The 14,802-nt window shown below is 42.3% G+C and overlaps 1 protein-coding gene across 3 annotated transcripts in view; it reads right to left on the reverse strand.

The window, feature by feature from the left end:
- The window catches only part of sema5a (sema domain, seven thrombospondin repeats (type 1 and type 1-like), transmembrane domain (TM) and short cytoplasmic domain, (semaphorin) 5A), a 153,240-nt gene that overhangs the window by 17,448 nt on the left and 120,990 nt on the right, over positions 1–14,802 (reverse strand). For all 3 annotated transcript variants that reach the window (XR_003273311.2, XM_080306468.1, XM_026179438.2), the window contains exon 16: positions 14,609–14,802. This exon is cut by the window's right edge and continues 32 nt beyond it. Coding sequence is in view for 2 of the 3 variants with exons in the window: in XM_080306468.1 (XP_080162594.1) it covers positions 14,609–14,802 (194 nt within the window). In the remaining variant the exon portion in view is untranslated. The remainder of the gene's footprint in view (positions 1–14,608) is intronic.

A 14,802-nucleotide genomic window follows, 5' to 3' on the forward strand; every position in this document is an offset into this window, starting at 1 on the left:
GTGAGTGCTGACAGGCCCGTCGAGGGCTCAAGGCCCCCAGCTCTTTATCGATTCTGAGCAGGAAGTGGCATGGACAGTCCCACCTGGCAGTATGACCCATACTCTTTATCAGCCTTCAGTAGCCCGGTAGACTGGACCACTGCACCAAGGGAGATGGACTGCTTCACATTAATGCTTCTCATATGTGCAAATATGTAGGCACACATTACAAGAGCGCTGCAGTCAAGACACACATACAATACAAGTATGTGCAAACACAGCCTTGGATTGTGTGTAACCCACAATACAGTATATATACACACACTGCACTTTGCTCCCTTTGCTTGTTTAAGCTTCTTGCCGGGGGCTGCTCTGATGTACTGTGCATATTGTTAACGCTACTTCACAGGAGCTGCCCTCCTGTCGCCAAAACAAACAGCTTGGTGCCCTCCTTATCAAATAGGTAGCGACTGGATCTATCGATCATCACAAGAACCACACACAGCCGTAGAGAATTAATCCTCACTCTCCTGACAGGCTAGGCTGAGCCAAAGCTAGGAAGGACACAGTGCAACATCCAATAGTCCCCACCGCAAAGAAACTAGGACATAAAAAAAGAGTTCCCTCCTCCCCTCGCTGAACCTCACACCCAGCTCAAAGGCAAATTGCACTGTAAACAAACTGGCGAAGTTATGTGTGTGTGGGATTATGGATGCTGCGAAAAAGAGCAATGGTGGATTTGTAAAAAAGGAAAAAAAATTGCGAGGCCGCGCAAACACGCAACGCCGTGCAATCGAATGCACCGTACAGTCAACTGTTAAGACAGAGATGGAGCTGAGATGACATCTGCAAACTAAAAAGACAACTCGGCTTCAAGATAGACAGATGTGAGAGGCAAACAGGTGGAAAACATTTGAAAAAAAGAAACTTTCAGTAGAGAAGAGAGATGAACTGTCAAGTTTTATCACCACCAGAGTAAACCAAGACCACACTGGGAGAAAAGAGGAGAGGAGAAGTGCTTGTTCCAGCTTGTCCTAGATTCTGAACTGCACATTTACTCCCTATTACTCTTCCTCCCCCTCCGCCTTTACTTTCCATATCAGATCAGCAATGTGTCCCTGAGGAGGGACCCATTTCTTTCAATGTGTGTGTGCCTGCAAGTGTTTAGAAATGTATGGCCATTCGTACATATGGTACGAGTTGTAAAACCATAAAATTAGGGGCTCGGGCTGTTTGCAGCGGCACAACGTGGCCGTTTTACCTGTGCTGTCCTGACGTCTGCCGGGCGATGACTGACCCAGAAACCCCCTAGAGGAACACTCTCAAGGAAGAGGCAATTAAAGGTTTGTAAAAGTGCAATTAAAAAACCCACTCTTGAAGAGCGTGAGGAACGAGTGCACAAGTTCAGAAACACACACACACAGAAGAACATGGATTTAAATGCTAACTTGAAATAAGTAGACGGATTACTGAATGTACTAGAACGGGATGTTTCTGGAATTCACCTAAGTTGAATCCGGGGAGTTTGCCATGTTTTTATGAGGAGGATTAAAGACCCAACTTGCACCTTCAGAGAGCGGTGTCCTCTGCTGAAATACTGTCATCCCTACTTCCAGGTTTGATTACAGACTGATTTATCGGACTGAGGAGGTTTTATTCACGCTCTGTAATATTTAGGCTTACAAGGATACAAGGACTAAAAGCACATTATTCGACCTCCAGCATGTATAAACCACATTTATTTACTTTGTAGTGTTTGCAGGGTTTAACGTTTAAAGGGATTTCCAGGAGGTTAAACTTTATGGCTGAATTTCAGCGCCATTAACTTCATATCGTATTTAGTTTTCATCCCTGCCAACGTTTGAAATCCAAAATTTGAACCACACTAACAGCCAACCTTGTGCATTTCACAGTGCCCATGCGTGTTTTTGTCTTTTTTTCTGAGGCTTTGATTTTCTGACAAGAAAGCTCTGCATTGAATCATAAGATTTGCAGCTTCTGACTGACAATTTGTCTTTGAATGTACCATCAAGGAGAGTGCTGGCAATTGTCTGTCTCAAAGTGCAACAATAAAACAACTATGACAAGAAGATTAGGGTAACTACAACTTTTCTTCAGTATGCAGGTTTCAGGTTTCACTTTTATACTATGAAAACAATTAACTGAAATAAACACCTTGTTGGAAGGTGAAAAACCTGAAGTCTGTAACTCTATGGCAGACTTTGGAAAACAACCATCCATCCATCCATCCATGCATCCATCCATCCATCCATCCATGCATCCATCCATCCATCCATCCATCCATCCATGCATCCATCCATCCATCCATTCCTTTTAGCTTCTTCAGGATACCAAGGCATTCCCAAGTGAGCTGAGTGTGTCCTGGATCTGTCCTGCAGTGTCCTTCTGGCAGCACATGCCCGAACATCCCACGTAGGAGGTACCCAGAAGATATCCTAGTTCCTCCTGAGTAATTGAGCTCCTCAAATTATCTCTAAGATCGAACCCAGACAACTTATTTCCATCATGTGTATCAGCAAGCTCATTCTTTTGGCCACCAAAACAAAAAGGTACAGCATCAAAATCACAGAAGACGCCACACCAATCCATTTCCCTAGACCTCAAGATGCTAAAACTCCTCCACATGGGTCAGCAACTCACTCCTGATCCATTCCTTTTCCAACTAAGAGCCATGGTTTCAGACTTGGAGGTGCAAATGTACGTCCCAACCCTTTCAAATTCAGCTGCAAAACACAAGCAAGCTGGAGGTCGTGGCTTGTTGAAGCCAAAAGACCCACGGGACTTGCAAAAAGTAGAGAAGAAATCCTGAGATAAACTGTCCTCCATGCTCCAAGTATAAGTGACAGCAGGCAGCCCTGTGTCCAACACACACCGGGACATATATGAAATATACATCTTATACATAATTTACCTTTTTATGTTCTATATAAATCGTCTACTGACGAACATAGTCTCACAGTTGGTGTTCTAGCTCTCTTGACCAGATTTCTGTTTTGAATACAGCAGAAGGAGCACATATGAGGAAAAGAAACTCAAGGCCAGCTCTTTCCATTTATCACTCCTGCCAATACAATCACGAGAAACACAAATGTTCAGCTGGTTCTGCTGGCTGTTCTGGTGGACATCAAGCACATGGTTGTTGTATTTTAAAAAACTAAAAACACAGCCAATGCAACTCTCTATGATGGCCAACAAACAGTGTAAGAGGAAACTTATTTCTTTACCTGCATTGAGGAAACTTGCTACCATCAAAGAAAGATCCTTCTCCCTGATAATTTGCCTGGCTTTCTGAGGTAGCAGTCAGACCAGATAAAAAAAAAAAGGGAAATAAAGCTGAAAGTGAATCAATGTCAGAGAACACAGGCAAAGAAAAGCCCATCACTGAGCCTGAATGTGAGCACCCAAAAACTTTTCTTTTGTTGTTAAGCTTTATTGTTGAAAACTGTTTAGACGGCATTGTCAAAACCTTCGGGTACGATGTTTTTAAGAGCTTAGAGCCATGATTTCATGCAGACATGTTGTAGTGGCTTTCTGCCAAAAAGTAAAAAAAAGTGATTTTTAAAAAAAGAAATTCTGACAGGTGGTGTTTTTTTTAACCGCTTACTCTGGCTTCCTAATTTTGTTGACTCTAAATCACAAAAACTTGTGCCGCTCTGTAAAGCGCTGGGGCCGAAGGTGAAACAGGCAGCGTGTCACTGGCATCCCAATCTTACCCTGCAAATTTGGTGTCAAGTTAATTCCAATTAGGTTATGAACTTCATCTGACAGCAATCTGGAGGAGGGCACGGGTTACGTGCTTAGGTGAGGCATGACTGACAGGCGTGCAGGGCGGGATCTTGCAACTAAGGCGACATCACTTAAAAAGTACACGGGAGCATCACAATTTAAGCCATTCGCTGCCGTAGAGACACACGATGCAAATGAAGAGCCTCTTCCTTAAATGGATCAACTTATTACAGAAAATGAACACAGTACTCCACAATGACAAGCAACACAGGCCTTTGGAGGGGTTTTCGTATTTACATACCTCATTTACATAAGCATTCAAACCCTTCACTTAGTGAATGGTTAAAACATCTTTGGCAGCAATAACATCCTCAAGTTTTCTTGGGAGTGATACTACACACTTGGAACAGAAAGTTTCTCTCATTCTTCTTGGCAGAATCATTCAAGCCTGTCCCTGCTGAATGGGGAGTGTTGGTGCACAGCCAATTTCAGGTCTCTCTAGAAGTGCACCATTGAGTTCTGGTCCAGATTCTGACTGGCCGAATCAACAATATTTTCCGATGATGCTCCCGAGTTTCCGCATGGTTTTAGGCTGTTGGGTATTTAGAATGTAAACTTTTGCTTGGTTTTTATCTTTTTTTGCATCCATTTTTCCATCTGACTAGTCTCCCAGTCACTGTTACAGATTCCCACAGCATGATGCTGCCACTATTGAGCTGGTACTAATGAAGTGATGACAAGAGCATAGTTTTCGCTACACATGGAATCGCGGCGGAACAGTTAAATCCTTCTTTAATCAGAGCAGAGGATCTTGCTTCGCATGGTTTGAGAGCTGCCTTTTGGTAAACCCCAGCAGGTTTTCACATGCCTTTTAGTGTGGAATGGCTTCTGTCTGCCGACTCTACATGAAGGTCTGATTGGAGTAGTGCTATAAGGTTCTTGCACGCCAACAAAGGAACTCCGCCCATTAAGTCGGACGTCAATAGCCATTGCTGGGACTAAACTCTTCTTCAATTCCCAAACTCATACAAACACTGTGGTATCAAAAATGACCCAAATTCTTCTATCTTTAATAAAATAAAATGATCAGTGTGGCTGCTCTCTCAGTCAACAGAACACCTATGATGATTCATCCACAACACGAGGTTAGACATTAATGTGCTGCGTGGTTTTGATTACTCGCTATTAAAAATTCCTGATGCTCAGCTTTGTGTACCGATTCAAATCTCAGTTAGCCTCAGAGGGATTCTTTTCAGAAGCATTCAAATATTTGCTGTTTGGCAAACCACGAGTCCATAACCTATAGATACACCGTAAGATTTTGAAAAACTGAGTTTAAAGATGCGATGCACGTAAACGGTGCTAATAAGAAAGCAAGAGAAGCTGACAGTAATCACAGATTATTTTTAGGCGCTTGTTTATAACAAATAAAACGAGATACAAGTGTTCTTGAGCAATTTGTGTGCTACAGAAATGTGCCTTGAAACAATATTGCCTCATAGGTCTATTTTTTTAACCTCCTGGCTTGAGTTTCAGTTTCTATGCACTAACAACTGTGCACCAGTGCACTCTAATCAAGTCAAGAAAGACCAAAATGGATCTATAACATTTCATTGCTATATTCACAGAGCTCCTCTGAGTCTGAACCCTGAACCTTCTTGCAACAGGTAACAGGTCTAATCGCTGCTCGATGCTGCTCGTGTAAAGTCTGTGTTTTCTGCATGCTTGCGTGGGTTTTCACCAGGTACTCCATCTTCCTCCCACAGTCCACAGAAATGACAGGTATATTGGCAAATCTAAATTTGTCATAGACATGAATGTGACTGTGAATGGTTGCCTGTATTTCTGTGCTACCCCTGCAACAGACTGGCGACCTATCCAGGGTGTACTCCACCTATGACAACTGGGACACACTCCTACGCCCCTCCAGGATCCTAAACTGGATAAATGGAAGATGGATGGATGGAATTAGATATGAAGCTTATGTGCAAGTTAAGTAAAGAAGATCTGTAGTCACTCATCTGCCTGCATCCTGGATTCTTTGCTGCTAGTCTCTTCATTACATTACTACCACTTTCCCACGCTGCCAATCTCAGTACTGACGTCTTTACTCTAGTCCAATCATCTTCTTGCCTGCCTTCTTTGAGCCAATCAGCTTCCACTCTGCGTGGTTTAAATCTGCGCTCTCTGTCATTTTCCTTCCACCTCATCCAGAAACTCAGAGCTCAATCCAAACCTCCACCTTCATCTTCACCACCACCAGTGTCCAGGGTCCTGTCCTAAATCCTATTTAGGGATTCCACTCTGACATGATAGGTCATTAGAGACTAATCACCAAATACATTTATTTCTCTATCTCAATGAATAATATTCAATTCTTCCAAATGATCTCGCCTCGCTGAAACAACAGCTGTTTTGTAGATTATTGTTGGTTCTCGGGATGTCGCACTCTTTCTCCATCTCTCATCCTTTGTGAAGACCTTCACGTCCTTACTTTATTCAGCAAAATAAGGAATGCATTCAATCTTTTTTACTATTTTGTAGCAGTTTCCCATAGAAACAGGCCTCTCAGGTACCAGATGTATGTGTTGTATAACTTTGTCTCTAACTAAACTGTGCGCTCTGTTGTTGGCTCAACTACTTTTACTCTTTTTGCTTGACAGAGTAACAGCCACATAAAAAGGGAGCATTGAGTGTAGGAAGAGAGCAAGAGAAATACCAAAAAGACAATAAGGACACTGGGTTGGTTGTCATCCGTCAGAGTCGTCCCTCAGCGCTGTCTTGTGTCTACTCAGTGCCTGCTCACGACATCCGTGCACAAGAACTAATCTCTCGTCCATGAGAGGGCCCTGGCCTTGATACCAGATCAGCTGAAGTGAAACACATCAGGCTGCTGACAAGCCACCGTTTCTCCCTGGGATAAAATGAAGCCATCACTCACCAGCACAAGCTAGCAAAATTACAAACTCACAACCTTCTTTCATCTTTACAGCACTTTCTTTTGCCTCTGCCTCTGGCTTTGTGTGATGCAAATGATAAAACATTTAAAGCAGCAGTGGTATAATCAAGCTTAAAAGCTTTTTTTTTAGCTTGATTATACCACTGCTTCACATAAAACCAGCCTGACTAACTTTTAACCAATTCACCACATGTACAGATTGAATTGCACAAGAATATCTGTTTTATCGACATATGGCTTTGCAGAAACCGTCATTTAAAATTAAAAGTGCAGTGGGCTGGCCTGTGGCAGCACAGACAGCGAGTAATAGCTACGAAGTCTTTTACATTAAGCTGACTAATGATAGAAAGCGAGCTGGTTTCAATCCTTGCCACAGTGGGAGGGTTATTTCCAGTTTTATGTCAAATACAGGTGGCTGCTTGATTGGTGAATAATTGACGGAACAAAAAAACACCGCCCCCGAACACAGAGAGTGCAGTCACAGTCCTGAATGGCAAGCAGCCTGATATCTGGCAAGACTTAAAGGGTTGTGTTGTGGTTTCAGTCTGTTCAAAAATCTGAGAAAAAAGCAACACAGTAAGGAATTACAGAAGAAAGAATGCAAGCAAGCTTTATTAATTCCACATAGGTTGTGTCGTGCTGGGTTTTGTCTACCCCTATTTGTGGAGCATACATGAAACCAAAGAGGGCATGCCTTCTCATATATTTGAGCAATGTTAGCAGCTCTGTCTGGATTTTTATTGGTTGTGGGAAAGAAACCCCAACCAAACTTAAACATGCTCCGCCACTCTGTGTTCCTCCGCCACTGCCTTGTTTGAGTTTTGGACGAAATGGATTCTGGGATATTGCATTTAGTCATTTCGAGCTGATTGGAGACCAAAACAGCCAATCAGATTTTTTGCATCCGAGTCTGTGATAGGCTGGTTTTAGTGCACAAATATAACGGTGTACTGAAAGAGTTGAGCACGCTTGGGCAGAAATGTTGAGAGCGCGAGCAACACATTGCGAGCAAGCGCAAATGCAAAAACTGAGTGAGGGGCTGCTTTTGTGTGTGTGTGTGTGTATGTATGGATAATAGCAAACACTGAAATACATTTTTTGCACGCAGCAATGAATTTTGTTCACTCAAATTTAGCTTTTCTTCGCTCAAAATAAATTTCTCCTCAAAATGCAACACTTGCAGCTGCAAAATTTTTTTTTTTCGTGCGCTCAGAATAGTGGCACAAAAATAACGCCATAAAAATTCTCTAGTTTCAAGATTCACTGTGTTGTTCTTACTGAAAGTTCCTATATCTTACTGAAATGTTGCTCTGTAGCTTATTGTGTCTTATTTTAAGTGCAATGAGATCATTTTGACTAGAAATAAGACAAATATACTTGGTAGCCTTTGAGTTTTTGCAGTGTATACTGGAATGCAATAGCATTGCTTTACTCCTTTGTCCAAAAATGGATCAGCTACTTGCGGATACTGAATTTTAATTATAGAAGTGGCACTGTGGTTGGCACTTTTGCCTCGCAGCGGGAAGGTCCTGGGCTCAAAACCTGGCTGGGGCCTTTTTGTGTGGAATTTGCATTATTTCCATATGTCTGTGTGGGTCTTCTCCAGATACTACAGCCTCCTCTCGCAGTCTGAAGACATGCATGTTGGGCTAAATTGACTGTAGGTTTGTGAATGCGAGGCCGTCTGTTGTCTGTCACTCTGTGTTTTAGCCCTGCGACAGTTTGGGGACCTGAGCAGAGAAGAAAACTACTAGACATAGTTTCCACGCATTAAAAAATTTGAAGTTACATTAAAAAGAGAGCTGAGGAGGCTTACATTATTAAACAGCTGGTGTTTTTTTGAACACACCTCTAACTGGGGCTCCTTTAGATGCCACTGCAAATCCTCTGCTAGCTCATGGGCGAGTGGGGTAAAGTGTGTGAGCCCTCGCTGACCCTCTAACAGCCTGTGGCCCCAAGCAGTTGCCTGATGTGGTTGTTGTTCACAAGCTGCTGTTATGAAAAAAACAATCCTGGAAGCCATCCTTGATTTGAATTTGCATTGAATTTTCTTCCTTTGCCAATTTCCCACCTCTCCCCCAAGCAGTTTTGGCACAGTGCTTAACAAACAGACACACAAGCAGACAAAACAGCATTTCAGGAAGCAAAATTCATGTCTGCAAAAAAGGACCAAATGATTCGGAAAATTAAGAATTCCTGCGTTGTCATTTGTGAGGTATGAAGTTATTATTTTTTAAGTGCATACATGCCATTTGGGAATGGAATACGAGACATGCACTGTAGCAGTATCTAAAGGTTTTGGGGGCATATCTGTGACACCATCAACTGTGCAAGGCTTCTACAGTGTGCTTCCATCCATAGAGAAGCAGATGAAAAGCAGGGGTGTAGGTATGTGTATGCACTAAACATTAGGATATACTGTATGAACAGGAGAGGAAATCTATAGATTTTATGTTTTGCTTTTGAAAAATTAAAAAGAACTTCATGTTTAACACTTATATGTATCCAACTGATCAAATGTTTGGCTTTTCATTCAGCCATGTAAGATGTGAAAAAGAAGGAAAATGACTACAAGAGCTACGAGACTAATAAATGGGTGTACATGACAAGAGAGGTCTTTAAATCACCACAGATCTTAAGTAATTAACTCATCGCTATCATTAAGCTACGATCACTGATATGAAACAAGTCAGTATGTTACATAAAAGCTCATTGTAAATGCTTGGTTAAATCATATAGTCATAATTTGTCTCTCGTAATAAAGACAGATAGCGATCACGAGGCAACAGTGAAACAAAGACAGAAGGAAGCTGCTAGGTTGGCTCCAGCAGCAGTTTTATTCCCCCTGTATTGACAGGGGATTAATTTCTTCTTATCTGTATGTCCGTGATAACACTTCCAGGTGTGTGCCAATAACATCTGCCATGTGTCTGAATATAATCCAAATCAGGTATATCTGATGGCTGTGATGCACGAGTGTACAAACACAGTGCCCAGGAGGAGGGCGGCGGAGAAGATCTTAAACAACATGGAAAAGTGGGCTTTTTATTAAATTGCAGGGAAGTGACATTAGTGTGACAGCAAGGCGGCAAGTGAGAGAAAATGTTCATGCACTGACTTCAAAAGAGAATATCCAAACAAGAACATACCTAGCAGTACGAAAAGGTTAGTTCACTTAAAAATATGTGTAAAGAGAATGTTTATATATAGTGTGTGAAAAAGTGGATACATACATTTTTTAAAAAGGATTTATATTCAGTTTTAAGCTGTTAAGTCAGTAACAGCAACATGTTAATTCTTTAACAGTTTGGAAATCTAATTTGTTGACTTAAGTCCTTTTCACATCGAAATGGCATGAATGCACTGACATCTGTGGTCATCAGTTAACACGAGCAGGCGTTAACGGTTGATCCTGTTAAAGACTGCAAAATGGTCCTGACCGAACGCTGCCACACTTGGTGGCATGAGCCCTTTTAATGCAAGTATGTAATCAGCCAATCAAACTGGTTTCTTCAACATGACAGTGAGTTCAGCCTCCGTAGTCACCAGATCTCAATCCCCTAGAGCACCTTTGGGACGTGATGGGAGATTGGCATCTTTTTTTATTTTTCCCACAGAGAGTTAAGGCAGAATTCTGAAAGCAAAAGGATGAGCAGCTCCATAGTATAATGGTTAACACATTCACCTAATATATGAAAGATCACTGCTTTGAGACTGGGAGGACACACAAATCCCTGGGAGAGTTGTGTCAGGGAGGGTATCTGGCATAAAAACCCACAAAATCAACCTTTGGATCCATCTGCTGTGGTGACCCCGTTTGAATCAGGGAGCAGCTGAAAGAGGCTTGAAGGCAAAAAGGGGTCCAAAAGTGGCTCCAATATATTTGTGAATTCTTAATTTACAAATAAAACTGCGTTTTCAGACGACACTTGGCTGCAGGAGGTAGTTTCTGATTAAAAGCTGCAAACTAGAAGCTTCTAGCTAACCGCTGTTAGCTTTGACTACATTCAGCTGAGCTACGAGAGGGTTTTCTTTTTTTACCACTTCATAATTCTGATACTATTGACAGCCACAGGGGAAAAAAACAACAAATTTTGTTTTTATAAAAAAATAAGGCCCCAGGAAAAAAAACCATTCTCTAAACCAGGTACTGAATGATACATGAAGAAACCCTTCGGTAAAAATAAACACCCTCCAAAATAGGGCTGCACGATTTTGCATAAAATGAGAATCACGATTTTTTGGCTTAGAATTGAGATCACGATTCTCTCACAATTTTCTTTTCCAGTATAAATATTTATTGCACTTATTAACTGCACATCAACTTCGTAACAGTTGAGACTGAACATAAAAACAACAAATGTCTCACATTTTGTCCTTGCCGCAAAATGTTGTACTGCTTGAAATTTCGTCTCCACCGTTGCTCGACGCTGCGTGTATAGAGCAGGTAGTGCAACAATAGAAAAATCATTGCAGGATGGCACTGTGTAGCGTTTGTCTAGGGTGTTGATCATTTTCCTAAATCCCTCGTTTTGCACAGTGTTGATGGGAGCCATATCTTTGGTCAGGTGATAAGTGATAGCCTCCGTAATTTCTTTGTGCCTGCGGGAGTTCGACGGGTATAGGGAAGCGCTGTATAAGGTTCCCGTTATTGATGTTTGGGTGGTTGACCGGGACGGATTTTCTCCTGTCACTTTCTCCTCATCCCTGACGTGCTCTCCGTTGTTTTTTCCCTGCCAATTTTAGCAGCCAGCTTCTGTACCACGTGGTATAAGGCTCCGCCCTTGTCATTTGTTGAGCAGGAAGAGTGAGCGCTTGTTTTCATGCAGATTACGTCCCGGATCAAAATGTGGTACAATCGTCATCGTCTTCTTTCTTTTTTTTTAAAAATCGTTGGATTTTAAATCATTTGGAAATGAGATCACACATAAGTATGAATTGAGATCGCGATTTTCTAACGATTAATCGTGCAGCCCTACTCCAAAATGCAGATAAATATAAACAAGAATAAAAATGGAAAGTAAACTTACTCCTCTGGAGTGGAGATATCTGACTCAGAGTATGAGAAAAACTTATTTAAAAAAACAAAAACAAACTTCTTTTGCAATTGCAGACATTTATCACATGGTCGATTCAATATGATAACAATAATACATTTTTTTATTTTACAAATATTGTTACAAATATTGTGTTCAATTATTCAAAGGAAGTATTATGTCACCCATGGACTAAATTGCATTAATTTCTAGGAGACAAAGCGCAGTTTAAAAGAAGAAAAAACAGTACTTGGATGCACTATCTCACCTTAAGTGTCTCAACATGTCCTCTGCTAAGGATTAACAGCAACATGTTTATTGTGGCCTATGCACTAATTGATTACCGTCTCAAATAACTTTCCCGCCACTCTTCATAGAGCAATCTGTTTACACTGGCTCTCACAGGTAAAGCGCGTGATGTGAGCTGAACTCTAATCGATTGCAAGCTGCCTGATGCAAATAGTAAATCTTTATTGAGTGACACACCATTTCTTTTCGGGGTCCCGCTGTCTCAGAGGGATCTCGTTGTCCTTTGCCCCAGTTTTGAGTATCAATAAACACCAGCGCTGTGGTAGTAATTACTTTATGATAGCCTCTTGCTGTCAGAAAAGTTAACTGCTGTCCCCGGGGATCTGGCACCACATGAGAGATGGACAGTAGGAGGAGGAGGGCTTATTGAAAGTGTCTCATACGCACACACAGACACACACACACTCACAATGTGCACATATCCACCCACCAAGAAAAAGAAAAAGGCAAACGCACATATTACCCGCCTCCACGCAAACCCACAAATACACACACCAGTGCTCTCCAGATGGATGGCAACTTTGATAATGGCTGAAATGAAGAAGTGGATCGCTGGAGTCTGTCCTCTTTTTCGACAGTTATGACTTAAAACTCCTCCGAGAAGTGAATCATACCGAAGACCGGAGATGGACAATCAACACGGGACAGAGCGGACGAGAACACAGGGGCCACGCACACCTCAATAGATCTCCACTTCACTCAGTGCAGCTAATTGAAACAGAAGTTTCAAAGTGCACACTGAAGTATTTTTTTAAACCTTTTTTCCCTTTTGCTCAAACACGCGTAACTCAGTTCTTTCAAAAAGGAGGGAAAAAAGACAGATTTGAGTTAAACCGTTCTGATGTTGAAAGGAAATTTGCTTCACAGAACATTTGCAGAAAGTAAATGAAAAAGAAAGAAAAAATCATTTCACATATTTCACCAATTCCATATTAAATCACCCTGTTATTCACAAGGCTATGCTTTGAGGAGACTAGAAACATTGCCTGCAGTGATGTTAATTACTTATCTAGTTAAAGCGAAGTGTAAAGTGCAACAGCCTCACAACTAATCATGGCTGTTGATAATCTTTGCCACAGTACGTATAATGAAGTCTGTCTCTATTAGCACAGATATCCTAACCTCCCCTGCAAAATAATGGTTTAAACGCAACCTGCTTGCTACAAAGTTTCCACTTTAACAAGCTGAGCTAATGGCAGCTTTCCGCAGATATACCATCATTTTCATGATGGTATATCTGCGAAAAAAAACACCCAAAACAAAAAAACAGCTACATTTTTACAGCTAGTACTACTCAGCTCATATGGTGTATTACCATCTGCCTGCTTGGATCCTATAGTCGGCTTGCATCCTGCACAGACTAACACTTTGCCAAAAGTGACTGCTGAAATCACTGCCTTGCTTTTTTTTTTCTCCAATTGTTGTAATTAACACTGAAGCTAATCTGATGTCGGGCTGCCGGTGACAACCCCTAATGAAACACGTTGTGTCGGTTACTTCCTCCCACTAATCAGAAACAAGACAGACCTATTAAAGCTCGAGCCTTTGTTCTCTAACGTCTCAGATGTGTGGCTGTCACTCCTCTTAAAGCTTTGAGTCTGCAGTCAGGTTTTTCCTCTGTGCTTGTCGGCGCTCATTTAAAACCCTTCAGGAACATTTAAGCGCTGGCTTCAAAGTGTGAGGAGAACAACTTGTACCACTGTTAGCGCCTGGAAGAAAGACGGATATTAATAATCAGAAATAAGGAAGAGGTGGTGAGATCAAAAAGGCTAACCTCAGTGATTATCGCAGCGTGTGGCGTGTGATTGGTGGTAGCAACAGACCACCCAGAGACGCAGATGAACCCAGCGTGATGGGAGGCCGCCGCAGCTTAGCCGGGCGCTAACTCTGAAGCCCTTTAAAAACAGCTTTTTCCCCTCTGAGGCAGAGAGCGGCACCATAAACAAACTTTAACTGCTGCATCTGTATCTGAATCGCTTTGCTGTGGTGCGATGCCATCCTGCATGTCTCCTCTCTAACACGCATACTTCTCTTGGACAACATAAACAACTCGTCAATTAGCAGGCTTCTTGTACAAACATTTACAGCGTTTAATTCGCCAGGGGTGTGGCTGACTGAGACCGTGTGGTGCAGCGACTTAAGCAAATGGGAATAGCTGGAATTACGGATAAAGAGCCGCAGTTTGCTGCTTCTTTGTGAGGCTGTAAATGAACTTGTGTGCATGTGTGTCTGTTTGCGTTTCTGTGCATGTGAGCGTGGTGGATGAAATTAGTCGTAAACTGCTGATCGCTTTGGATTGGAAGTTCATTAGTACATCTGACGCCTTGATGTCTGATAAAGGCGAGGAGGACGGGATGGTAAACACGAGAGTTGACCGAGATAGGGCTCCTATAACTTTTCCAGGACATCGAGAAAGGAAGAGAAAGAGCAACAGCCAAACAGAAAGAAGGACTGACTTGAAGCGAGGAGGACAATAACCCGCAGCTGCAGAAGGACAGTTGGAGCAGGAAAACAGGAACATCCAGAGGCTGAGAGAGCTGGAAAGAGACCATAAGTCTCTTCCCTCTTATGCACTCACCATCAGTGGAGCAGCCAGTGGATCCGTCGCTGGAACAGTAGCGCATCTCGATCCTCTGTCTGCCCACTTCTAGCAGGCTCGGGTCTGGGATGCGAGCTTTGCAAGTGTAGCGGAAACGCTGCTCATAGTGGCCGCCGTTGTCGGAGATGTTGACAGGCGTCCACGGGGTCCAGGGTGTGGTCTTTTTAAGGTCG

This window comes from Astatotilapia calliptera, chromosome 9 (genome assembly GCF_964374335.1).
Source record: "Astatotilapia calliptera chromosome 9, fAstCal68.1, whole genome shotgun sequence".
Taxonomy (NCBI): domain Eukaryota; kingdom Metazoa; phylum Chordata; class Actinopteri; order Cichliformes; family Cichlidae; genus Astatotilapia; species Astatotilapia calliptera.